The sequence below is a fragment of the Sebastes fasciatus genome, chromosome 12 (genome assembly GCF_043250625.1).
Source record: "Sebastes fasciatus isolate fSebFas1 chromosome 12, fSebFas1.pri, whole genome shotgun sequence".
In the NCBI taxonomy this organism is placed as follows: Eukaryota; Metazoa; Chordata; class Actinopteri; order Perciformes; family Sebastidae; genus Sebastes; species Sebastes fasciatus.
Window position 1 is genome coordinate 33,442,247 of NC_133806.1, and position 12,915 is coordinate 33,455,161.

A 12,915-nucleotide genomic window follows, 5' to 3' on the forward strand; every position below is an offset into this window, starting at 1 on the left:
CATCACCTCCCATCTCTCTTAATGAATGACCAGCAGTAACTATGTTGGGGTTAAAGGAGGATCTCTCTCTCTCTCTCTCTCTCTCTCTCTCTCTCTCTCTCTCTCTCTCTCTCTCTCTCTCTCTCTCTCTCTCTCTCTCTCTCTCTCTCTCTCCCCCTCCACCCCTTTCTCGTTTCCTCTAATCTCCTCTGCTCTGGTGCCCCTATATAACCTCTGATACAGACCCTCATCATACTAATGTTGGCTGGATAGGAAACAACAGGTGTCTACATGTCAGCGTGATACAGAGACACAGTTATTAGAGGCAGACTTTTAGTTCACTTTTTAAACTTTATTAGAAGTATTTGGGTGTTCTGTGCTGACTGGAAAACCAAAAACATTCAGACTCAACAGACAAACTGCAGAGGTTTGATTTGAAGTCAAACAGGATTGTCAATCAGCAGCCAGGTGAACATGACCAACCAATCAGCTCTCATCCTGAAGATGGCCTTGATGCTGCTGCTGCTGCACAGCACAGGTAAGATCTGATGACATTATTACAATTTTAGCAAGAAAGACGGTGTTTTGATACACACTGCATGGCTGAAATATGGAGCAAAAGTAAGTTTATGTTGGTAATTTAAAATGTAAGCAGGAAATAACTCAGGAAATGACCAATATCTGACTGTTTTTGTCCCAAATCTAAAGTTTGTAGTTTGTATAAAGAAGGAAAATACAAGTTTCAGTTGGATTCTGTCTGTTTAAACAGTTAGAAAAAGATTTTTAAAAAAGTTGACAGTTGACACCTTTCTGCAGCTGGAAAGGCTGATGAATTATAAAGTTTTCTAAAATGTGATAAAGCCCTTTTATACGCCAACAACATAACTACTGAGCAAAATAGATTTCAAATTAAAGTTTATATTCTGGGATCAGTTTTTGTTTATGTCTTCACTTCAAATGCTCTTAAATTCGGGTGCTTCAAACCACATCTGTACACTACTTTGTTATATCACCAGACTTTTATGTCATAATGTGGACGGGTAAATTCACACCTCAAAAATGCAGTATTGGATACATGTGTTACAGCAGTCCATTTTTTATGTTTAAAAATTATAAATCACAATATTCACTGCTCTATGATTCTAAAAAAAATTGTTTTTGTTAATCTTTTTTTTATTTTGCCAAAGTTAGTTTAATAATCATAAAGAATTTATGATGTTAAATCAAACTGTTTCTCCCACAGAGCATCAATCAGGAACACATAGAGTCATTGTGAAGTGGAGAACTGTGGAAGAAACAGGTGCAAACGAAAAACCAAACTGTCCTCTCTCCTCCTTTAGATGCAAAGATGGACATCATTACCAAGACGCTAGATGTTGTGGTGGGAGGAGAGATCTTTCTGCTGTGTAAAGGTGAGTCATTTACATTTGATGACTAATGGAACTTGTCCATATGAAGGACATTTTCCAGTATGAACCTAGATGTTTTAAAATAATCACTCTGTCTCTTCCTCCTCTGCTTCTCCTCTCTTGTCCTGTCCTATAGTCGGGGGAGAGGGAGATATAACGTGGAAGAAGGACGGGGAAGAAATCGATGATGAAGACAAGGTGTCAGAGGTGGATGAGTCTTCCTCCAAACTGATCATTCAGAATGTTTCGATGCAGGACGCGGGCAGGTATACCTGTCTGTGTGAGTTCAACACCGGACACAACGATGACGTTACGAAACAGATCTATGTTTATGGTACGTGCAACAGATCTTTTATTTAGGTAGGAAATGGACATTCAGCTTGTTTAATGAACCAACTCCCATTTCAATGATATATATTTTCTTGCCTTGTTGCATAGAAAGTACAGTAAGCATCCTAACCTTCTCTGTTGTCAGAGGGTCCATCATTTGGAAGCACTGTTACCTACCATGAGTTCCTGGAGGGCACAGACGGTGTGGTGCCATGCCTGGTGACTGGCCAGCCAGCGGTGGATGTTCACTGGCTCAGAAACAAAGAACAGATCTCCTCTAATGGTAGGACCAGCACCCTGGGCCTAGACCAGCAACCTGGGCCTGGAGCTGCCCTGCAGTCTGAAGGGTTATTTTATGGTTAACAAAAAACTTTACACATTTTGCAAACTTGTTAAGTTGTTGTACTGTACGTATGCATGTATTTGATTTGTAAAATAAGTCAGAAAAACTAAAAACAGCTGCAGTAGCACGACTGAATATTGGACTTTTATGCAGAAACATAACATTCTTGTCTGTGTTTTTGTCTCTGCCTTTGTCCACTTTGTATCTTTCCATCACTCCGTCTCTCCCTGTCTGTCTCTGCATCTCTGTGCTGCCATCTCTAACTTCAGCAGGACAGCGCGTGCATCATCGGCCTGATAACACAGTCCTGATTGAGAAAGTGAGGAGAGAAGATGCTGGGACATACTTGTGTGAGGCCATTATCAGAGGAAGGCCCGTCCATAAGGAACTCCCCATCACTGTTGTCGTCAACGGTCGGTATCTTTTTTGCATCACGGTTAAATAGAGGTCAGGGGGTTTGAAAGATCATTTATTACACAAATATCCTTTCTGGCTCTTGCCAAACCTGATGGCACAATGGCACTCAGCCACTGAGTGTTAAGTTTTGATGCTTCACTGGTTAGGCACAAACAAATCTAGTATTTTACTTTAATGATCCTTTAATAAGGTAGACTGAAGCACTCTTTTGTACACCAGTCAATCCTAAAACTAAATATGGAGCCTAATCCCAGATCAAATGTACGTTGAAGGGCCCTGAATATCGTCTTCTGTGGTTGTAATGTTTAAATGTACGTATTCTTGTCTTTGTCCTTTTTGCGATGTTGCAAATGGAGCTGCTGTTATGCAAAACAAATTGCAGACCTGTCTGACAATAAAGTATTACCGTATTACCGTATTATCGTATCGTATCGTATTATCGTATCGTAATGATGCCGTAATACATTTGAAGTGTAAATGAAGAATCATTTTGACTAAATTCCCTCCTGCAGCTCCTCCTACTGCGCATCTGAGACAAGAGGTGAAGAAAGTGATGGCTGGACCAGAAACCAACGTTTCCCTGCTGTGTTTGGTGAGCGGTCATCCAAAACCCAACATCACCTGGATCACGTGAGTCCTGACTTTGGAAGAGTTGGTCACATCTTATTAGTGTTTTGTTCAAAGATGCACATTATGCATCAGTAGTATGTTGATAAAGTATAATATGGAATGAATTTAGCCTGGGCCATCTCTAGCCGTTTTGGTGCCTTAGGCAAAATTTGGATTTGGAGTGTGAAACCCTATAGGGTCAGGATTCAACCCCCCAGAACCCTAACCCTAGCCCTGTAAACCACAACACACATCGGACACCATAATGATTTTAACACAAAAAATACGATTTTTATTTTCATAAATAACTGTATTGATTATAATGTAAATAAACAATTGTAGTGTTGAGTCAGTTTCACTACAATTTACACTTTCATTAACAAATAAGTGCGTCCGGGCAGATGAAAGTGTGAGAAAGAGAGTTACAGGGGTGAAAGTATATTTCTTTCTTTCTTTCTTTATTTATTTGTTCATTTGTTACCTCGATGCAGAAAATGAGGAAGGCCCCCCCACCAGCATTTATTATCATTATTATTATTATTATTATTATTATTATTATTTTGTTGTTGTTGTTTTTGTTTTTAGAGGGAAAAAAGCGGCCCCCAGAATGTGGCGCCCTAGGCAACTGCCTATATGGCTTATGCCTTAAGCCGGCCCTGAATTTAGCCGATCTAAACCTGTTTTCTCTCTAATTCTTTTACACCGTGTACAGTATATGTTTGTGTTTCTGTATATCTCTTTCTTTCTCCTAGCCGAGTCTTTGGAATCAATACGAGTACCAAACCCCTACAGCATTACTCAGTGTGTATTTTGCTCTGTATGTCCTCCCCCCAGGCCGATGACGGCTGACCCTTCACGTCATCATTTTAACTCCGACCGCAGCCAGTTGATTATCAGGTCTGTTGCCAGGGCCGACTACGGCGAGTACATCTGCACCGCCGCCAACAAGATAGCTGAGAACAGTGATACCTATATCCTTCATGTTAATGGTTAGTGCAATTTTATATTTTTAGCTCTCTGATAACTCCATTAGATCATTGAAACACAACAAACAACAACACTGGGATGAGAACGTGTTGACATACCATAAAAATGAGCTATAATGACACTTGACTTTGTTTCAGAGGCCCCGGAGGTGTTTGTGTCAGCGGAGCAGCAGAGCGTATTAGTGGGCGAGCGTGTGTCTGTGTCCTGTAACGTCTCTGGCCATCCTCAGCCGGAGCTACACTGGCTCAACAAGCACAATGGACGCACACTGGTAAGAGTTAATGCACGCATACTATACTATATATACTACTTTAGAGCAGCCACCCCAGAACTATACGAGCTCTGTGACTTAACAAACAGAACTCCAGTCGACTCCATGTTACTGTTGCTGTGTGTTGACCTTTAACACTGTCCAGCTACTACATTACATTAGAGCATTTACAGACTAATGTTAGGATTTCCTTTTGTGCCTCCCTCTGCCAGGACTCTAGCTCTGGTCTCGTCCGTGTTGTTGATGGTGCGTTGGTGATTGATGAGGTAGCGCCCTCTGATGGCGGACTGTATTCCTGCATGGCTGTCAGCACCTCTGGAAATGCATCAAGAGACGTTGCAATACACAGTAAGAGTTCATGTCTGTCTTTGTCTCTAAGAAAAAAGTTTAAGTGAAGGAAAAGATTTATTCTTTACTTATAATCACGGGTTTTATACTTTAATATTTCTCTCTCTCTCTCTTCCGTCCTCTGACCTGCCTCCTTGCACACAGCTCAGCCCGGTCCACCTCAATACCTGTCAGTCTCATCTGGACCAACCTCAGTCGTCTTCTCCCTCAAAATGCCACCTGTCAGTGGAGGGACGCCAATCACAAGTTTCGTCCTGCAGTATAAGCGAAGTGCAGCAGAGGAGTGGAAGGAGGTGACGGTCCCAGCTTCAGGTAAAACATCTGCTCTGCAAAGAGGCTTCACAGTTGTGTATCATGACTCTCAGTCAGTGAATCATTTATACTTTAAACTGCTTAAACCATAAACTTTATTCTGCTATAAATGCCTAAATAACATCATCATGCTCATATCTGATGTGTCTTTCTGTGTGTTTGCTTCTGTAGATCCCCTAGCTATCACCACCCTCAGGCCGCACACATTGTACACAGTACGTTTGGCTGCGTTGAATGCAGTGGGAGTGGGACTGTTCTCAGAAACAAACCCCGTCCGCACTCTGGGAATACGTAAGCGCTATACACACACAATAACAACAACACATTAGCAATATACACTGTCAAACACGCACCAAATCCATGTATGCTATGTGTGGAACATTAACTGGATATGCAGCGTGTGTTTGTGTGTGTACATATTTACATGAATGTATAAATCATGCACAATAAGTGCAAGTATTCATATGGTATATACTGTATGTATTGCAAGCAAGTCTTTTCCTCCTCCTCCTCCTCTGCCATCGCTATTTTTTCTTATTCATCTTTCATGCAACCATCATCATAACATTTCCATGACATCATCGTCAGCTGCCTGAGCAGCCATGTCAACATCCCCAGGGTATCTTCTCCTTATCTGGTTTAACTAACCCTAACAACCGAGATCACGCTAAACGGTCCTACGATGGTGGTTATCAACTCTGTAAATCAACTCAGGGATTCTCAGTCTGGTTATGAGCGCGTTCAAATGAACGGGGAGGTGTTTGCAGCTTCTGACCAATCACAGACATTGACAAGACTACTGACTGCAGACAGACAGACAGAGAGGCACATTTTACAAAGGAGGAGTAAACTATAATAGACAAATACGAAGACGTGAAACACTTAATCCAGACTAACAGTAACACAGTTGAAGCTGCCAAATGCAGGAAGAACAGCTGGCAAAAGATAAAACTCCCGATGTATGAATGCGTAAATTAATAGACTTATTAATTTAATGGAACACTCAAAAGTCAGACATAGTCGTCTAGATACAAATAGCATTACTATATGTAAAGGATGGATGGATTACACTTCATTATATCCTTTAATTACAATATTGCATGTATGACAATTTCAACCTTCTTTCAGCTGCCCCCCCCCCCCTCTCTCTGGCGGTGTGAAACGGACTCAAGACCAAGTAAAAAAATAAATATAAAAACATAATTCAAAGCGATAAACAGCCACAGCATACAGCCAGCTGTCCTTCCTGCATCTGTCAGTTTAAACTGTGTTGTTTTTAGTTTGATTATGACGGTAACTTCTTCATATTTGTGTAATATTACCATGCGATCCCCGCACCGAGCTCTGATTGGTCAATAGGTGGGGCTTTTATATGAGTTGATCTCTTATCTGGAACATAACCTGCTCCGGAGCAGGTTAGCTGTTCAGCATCAGTTACCATGGTGATGTGCACGGTAAGAAGTGATCCACCTTCGTAGGACTGAAAACCCTGAGGGGTTAACCCTGAAGTTACCTCGCTAACGCCAAATCCTGCTTCGTAGTACAGGCCTCTGATGTTCATTCATGATGTAATCCTCTGTCATCCATCCTCAGGGGACAAATAGTGATCTGCTAAACAATTAAAAAATCAACAGACATGCTCAGTCAGTCTGTATGTGTATATGTATATATCATGGTTGGTCACCAGTTCTGTCTTTTCTCTCCTGTGTGTACTCTGTAGGTGAACCAGAGAGTCCAGTTTTGTCGTCCAATGAGATGAAAGTAGAGGGCAACTCCTTCTCTGTCCCGATTAAACAGACTGATGACGGTGGAACTCCTCTGCTGCACTTTGACGTCAGATACAAACAGGTAAGAGATGGATTGGGTCTGTCTCTGCCTTTCTCAATGAATCCTTTTTGTTTCCTTACTTTCATCCTTCGGTCCTCTCCTGTGCTCTCTCTTTATGCTCTCTCAGGAAAAAGAGGGGACTGAGTGGAAAGACATGCAGCTGCCGTCAGGTGCTGAAGCTGTTTCTCTTCTAGACCTGTCTTACGGCTCAGACTACAGCCTGGAAGTCGCAGCGGTCAACGCTAACGGTTCCTCTGTCTCCGCCAAGTTCAACTTCACCATCGCAGAACAGCCTGGTGTGTGGCCTCCCACTCCCTATACATCATACATCATACATCATACATCATACATCATACATCATACATCATACCCTTTAGCCTGTCAGCCAGGAAATATGACCTCCAAACTGCACCTCAATATAAAGATAAGATGTTCACCACGCTGTCAGTAAGTTCACCTTGACTTTTTCCATCTCTCCCTCCAGCCAAAGCGAGCAGCATGACCACAGGCAGAGTGGTCGGCATCGTCATGGTGATCTTCCTGGTAGTGTTCCTGGTGGTGGACGCCACCTGCTGCTACACAAATCGTTGCGGCCTGCTCATGTCTATCGCCGTGAAGGTCTTTGGACAGAAAGTCCCAGGCCTCAAAATACTTGAAGACGGAGAGGGAGCCACTAATGGGTGAGTAGGAGTTGGAAAAGCCTGTGAGTGTAAACCCACATGTATGTTTTCACTTTTTGTTTGTCCGTCATCAAGTTGTCATCATCACATTTCAAACCTTTTTGTGTGTGGCTGCAGAGAAGTGAAGCTGAAGGGTATATCCACTCCCAGAGGCAGTGTGCAACATGCGGATGCGGGGGTGCAGACACTTACTAAGGAGGGGGGGCAGCTCACAGAGATCACCTGTGACAAAGCCCCCCTTACCAGACACGAGTACGTTCATATTCACTCCCATATACAGCATGTTGAGAAGCTTGAATACTCTCTGTAAGCTGTTTCCTTTCACTCTGACATCCCAGCGAGCTCTATCCATAGACACAATAGCAGGAATGAGCAGTAAACCAAATTCTGTGCTTCCATAAATGTTTTTCTAAAGTCAGTGTCTGTGCCCGCCCCCCAAATGCAGAGCTGATGGCTCAAAATGTGCAACGGAACAGAAAAAGTTATTGAAATCAAAGACCAGGTTTAGTTGAAAATCTGCTAGATCTGTTTGCAAGACAGTCTTACTCAACAGTGTTTGACTTGAGGAAAATATAAAACTCTGTCTTATGGACACTGAGTATATGATTGATCTCCTCTTTAATCTGTACAGATATGTTTTATATACCTCATTAATATCTCATTTTCTTTCCCACAGGAAAAAACAGCCAGGCAGAGACCTGCACACTGCCGACGCATGAGGCCAGAAACCGGAGAAACTGAAATGAAGTAAAAAGTGTGAGCCAACAAGGATAATGTGTAGACAACAAGAGAAGATATCAAACAATCACAATCACTCTTAATAACCGAGTCATGGCAGTCAGTCTCTACGTTCGATACAACTGTTATGGGAAAAAATACTGATGTTGTTGAGGTTTGTTAAAACGGGGCTGTTTCAGACGTCTGTGCTGTTGGAGTGAGAGGACAGCGGTGAAGCGGTGACACCAGCTACAGGCAGGAGATGGTGCCGTTGTTGTTGTTCTGTGTGCTCTGATTTAGATTAGCTCCTCATTTTACAGGGTAATTGTGATGTCTGTGTTTTACAGGGTAAAATTATTGATGTTATCTTCAAATTGCTATATTTTCTAAAAGTCACGATGAATGTTTACCTTCTGCATTTTGAATGTTGTACACAGACACATGCTCTTATTTTATTTTACTCTTTGTTAATCGTATCGTGGATATCCTGTGTAATGCATTGGAAATATTTGTCTCTGTTAATGATCTTTTATTATCTTTCTTTATTGCTTAACGTTTTATCAACATGCATTGCAGCTGCTCTTCTGATGGTTATGTTTCTTTAGATTCTTTTTACACTGTATCCTGATACTAACCAGTATTTTGAACCATTTTGGACATTTCTAACATCTAACATCTATGTCTTCTTGCATCAAGCATCTAACCTTTCTGTGATTATCATGCACTAATATTTATTATTTTTAAACATACATGAAATATATTATTATTATTATTATATCATGAGAGGCTTTGAACTTGAAGCTGTATTTGACTTTATAACCAGCTTCACTGTAAAGCATTTTTTTGTGGAAGAACTTAATAAATGGTGGCCTCATAGGGGACCTATGATTAAAAGCAACTTTTATTATGAGAACATATTAATATTAAAGTACCTGTAATAATAGGCGACATGGAAGACATATATATATATACACCTAACAACGTTGACTAATGCTGGAAGTTATTTTGTATTTATAGTCATATTTAAGGTTATCAAATATGTTCAAGTGAAAATGTCAAATATTTAGCTTGCAGCTGTTTTGATTAGAAGATACTTTGACAGAAGTATGTCATGTTTGCAGATGATCTGACCATCTTAATGAAGTGTTTTTGATATTGTTGTGATATTGTATTGAACACTGTACATGACTGTACATACACATGTTGGTACATCTTTGTGTTTGATAAAATCATGGACTGTACAACAGCTTTATGGCTTTTGTGCTTAACAAATGAATGTGTGTTTTCTCATTTGAGTACCATCTCCATCACAAACAGTAAAATCATTAACGCAGAATGGAAAATATTTTGGTCGTTCAGGGCTGAAAAAGACTGAGTTCATCCTGCAGTGTCCTAAAAAACAAGAGTAACGAAATAAGGAAGTGGAGAGTATAGTTCACAGAGAGTCAAAGCTGAGTCAGACTGTCATTAAAGACTGAGTGCTAAAAGATGTGTCAATCAGGACTCTGAGGGTGCTGAGGGGTGCGTGACCATAGACTATATATACTCTCCATGTGTGTGATCACATTTTATTACTCAACACCTTTATAAAAAGATCTATTCAAATGAGACTGAACTGAACATTGAAAAGCATGACTAAGTGCAATTTTGAGGTACTTGTACTAGTTGAATTGAGTATTTCCATTTTGAGTTGAAAGTTAAAAGTTAAAAATGCTGCTTAACATGAATGCATCAGTATGAACCATGCTTGTAAATAATAATCCTTGTATAACAATCCTTATGATAATAACATATTCTCACAGGGACCATTTTATGCACAACAAGTACCTTTAATTTGATACTTCAAACAGGGTTCCTACACTGGATGTGTTTCAGCTTCATTTTATCGATACACGTCCGTTTTACCTGATGCAGCTGTCTGCACCAAAACAGCTCAAACTTCGCTCCTGTTTTACAGACCTAACCACAACAGAAGCGTCTTTATAGTCCTTAAGTCAAAGTTTTGCATAGTCGCATGTTTTAAATGCATGACCGTATATTTCCCTGTGATTACTGTCAAAATTCATATACGTGGACAGCAGCACTGTGGCTAAAGAGATCCAGTTTAGGCGCTAACGAAGGACTGTAACTGCTGCTTACAAGCTGCTTTCACTGTGTGGCTGGCGTAGACGAGGTCTTCTATCTGTCCATACTGGTTCATCTGGTCCATTTATAGCATATTTCAAAGTTTAAAATTAGAAAATATATCAATTGACCAGAACACTTTGTATTGAACATTAATATCATTTTGTCACTTTGTGTAGAATAAGATGGAGCAGGTCAGAATGATGGTCACAATGACTGCAACATGTCCACATAACATAAGAAACCATGGTTCCTGTGTCACTATATAAAGATGGTTCAGTATCGCTTTGCTGTTGCTGTTGTTGTTGAGTCTTGGGCCTGCAGCAGTAACACAATGTGGACATCAGCATCAATTAAAACATGAGTTTCGTCATTCTTATCAATTAGGAGAGTTAACGAGAGCAGCTCAACAGAATGTGATGCAGAGCAGCAGTGTGTGTGCCCACCCTTGTTAATGGCGCCGGTTAACAGCCCTCATTATGAACACACTCCTCTAATGAGCCATAATAGCACCACCTGATGACCAACCAGATAGGCGGCCCCTTTGGACTCTCCACCCGTTTCATTGGCTGGCTGAACGGCGGTGTGGAGACACCGATAGGCTATCAAAGGGGGAGGAGGGAGAGGCAGGCTGGCTGTTGGCCAATAGAAGTGATAGGACCCCAGAGGAGCCCATCTTGACCGGCAGCGGGCGCTAACGCCACGCAGATGAAAGGGCAGCGCCTTAAGCTGTGTGACCCCTTTTATCCCATTCATGTTAAAACATGAAGCAGCAAACTTTTCGGTAGGTCAGGGATGATGGATGGGACACAAAAGGGTTCACATCCCGTGTGAAACCAACAATGTGTAGTTGTCTTTTTGTTTGTAGTTATTTTAACCCAAAACACAATGTTTTTCCTCAAAGTGTTTTTATTTTTGCCTAAACCTAAAGAAGTTGTAGTTTTGTTGCCTAAACCTTGTGTATTTAATACTTTTATCATCAAGGGAGTGGGCAAATATGTTTGCTTTATGCAAATGTATGTACAGTACATATTTATTATTGTAAATCAATTAACAACACAAAACAATGACAGATATTATCCAGAAACCCTCACAGGTACTGCATTTAGCATAAAACAATATGCTCAAATCATAACATGGCAAACTGCAGCCCAACAGGCAACAACAGCTGTCAGTGTGTCAGTGTGCTGACTTGACTATGACTTGCCCCAAACTGCATGTGATTATCATAAAGTGGGCATGTCTGTAAAGGGGAGACTTGTGGGTACCCATAGAACCCATTTACCTTCACATATCTGGAGGTCAGAGGTCAAGGGACCCCTTTGTAAATGGCCATGCCAGTTTTTCTTTGCTAAAATTTAGCGTAAGTTTGGAGCGCTATTCAACCTCCTTCGCGACAAGCTATTATGACATGGTTGGTACCGATGGATTTATCAGGTTTACTAGTTTAACTGTAGCTTTAAAACTGAGCCCGCTTCAAACTAAAAATCGCAAGTTGCGTTAATGCGTTAAAGAAAAACTAATTTTCGTTAACGCGTTATTATGGCGTTAACTTTGACTGCCGTAGATAAAACTGTTATACATCCTTTCAGGCTTATTCTAAAGCCTTGGGTGCACTCCACTGACTTTAATCAAAATGTGACTTTGACTTGAGTCTACTCTAATTAGATGATTAAATACAAAAATAAACTTAGTTGACATCAACACCATCAAATTCAGTTTCTTCTGCAATCACCGAGTACAGGCTGTTGAAAATGTTTTCTTTGCAGTAGAATGGGTGTCACTGAGGTGCGTTGATATCAGCATCCTGATATCAGTGTGTGTGTGTGTGTGTTACAGTCTGTTGCGTGTGCTTGAGAAGAATGTGACCCTTTTTAAACGAGAGAGAGGAAAAAACGATGGAATGATAAAAATATCTTTCCCCATCTCTTCTTCCCCTTGGGGGGGCTGCCTCCCCTGCTTTCATCCGGTGGGAACAGGGTGGAGGAGAGAGAGAGAGAGAAGAGGGAAAAAAAGACAGACAAAAGACAGGGACAATTGTGAGTCAAGGAAGAGAGAAGTAGAAAGGAATGAGAGGGGGACGGACATTAGTCAGTCATCACCTCCCATCTCTCTTCATGAATGACCAGCAGTAACTATGTTGGGGTTAAAGGAGGATATCTCTCTCTCTCTCTCTCTCTCTCTCTCTCTCTCTCTCCTCCACCCCTTTCTCATTTCCTCTAATCTCCTCTGCTCTGGTGTCCCTGTATAACCTCTGAAACAGACCCTCATCATACTAATGTTGGCTGGAATGACCAGCAGTAACTATGTTGGGGTTAAAGGAGGATACAGCGGGTAAAATAAGTATTGAACACGTCACCATTTTTCTCAGTAAATATATTTCCAAAGGTTCTATTGACATGACATTTTCACCAGATGTTGGTAACAACCCAAGTAATCTATACATACAAAGAAACCAAAACAAATACGTTCAGAAATTAAGTTATGTGTAATAGTGTGAAATGACACAGGGAAAAAGTATTGAACACGCTTACTGATATTTATTTAATACTTTGAACAAAA

General features: G+C 40.9%; 1 protein-coding gene across 3 annotated transcripts; it reads left to right on the forward strand.

Moving 5' to 3' along the window:
• Window positions 1–231: 231 nt before the first annotated feature.
• Window positions 232–9,501, forward strand: ncam3 (neural cell adhesion molecule 3). Of its 3 annotated transcripts, none has more exons than XM_074654801.1 (16): window positions 232–517; window positions 1,320–1,391; window positions 1,525–1,722; window positions 1,864–2,001; window positions 2,331–2,474; window positions 2,991–3,108; window positions 3,922–4,076; window positions 4,212–4,345; window positions 4,558–4,693; window positions 4,838–5,005; window positions 5,177–5,296; window positions 6,726–6,853; window positions 6,960–7,128; window positions 7,317–7,512; window positions 7,630–7,764; window positions 8,189–9,501. In XM_074654801.1, exons 1-16 carry the CDS (start codon window positions 454–456, stop codon window positions 8,229–8,231), a joined length of 2,118 nt encoding a protein of 705 aa, XP_074510902.1. In that variant the 5' UTR covers window positions 232–453; the 3' UTR covers window positions 8,232–9,501. The 3 variants fall into 3 exon arrangements, with proteins under 3 accessions (XP_074510902.1, XP_074510904.1, XP_074510903.1); XM_074654802.1 differs by having other exon boundaries at window positions 236–517; window positions 2,334–2,474; XM_074654803.1 differs by lacking the exon at window positions 7,630–7,764.
• Window positions 9,502–12,915: the final 3,414 nt, after the last annotated feature.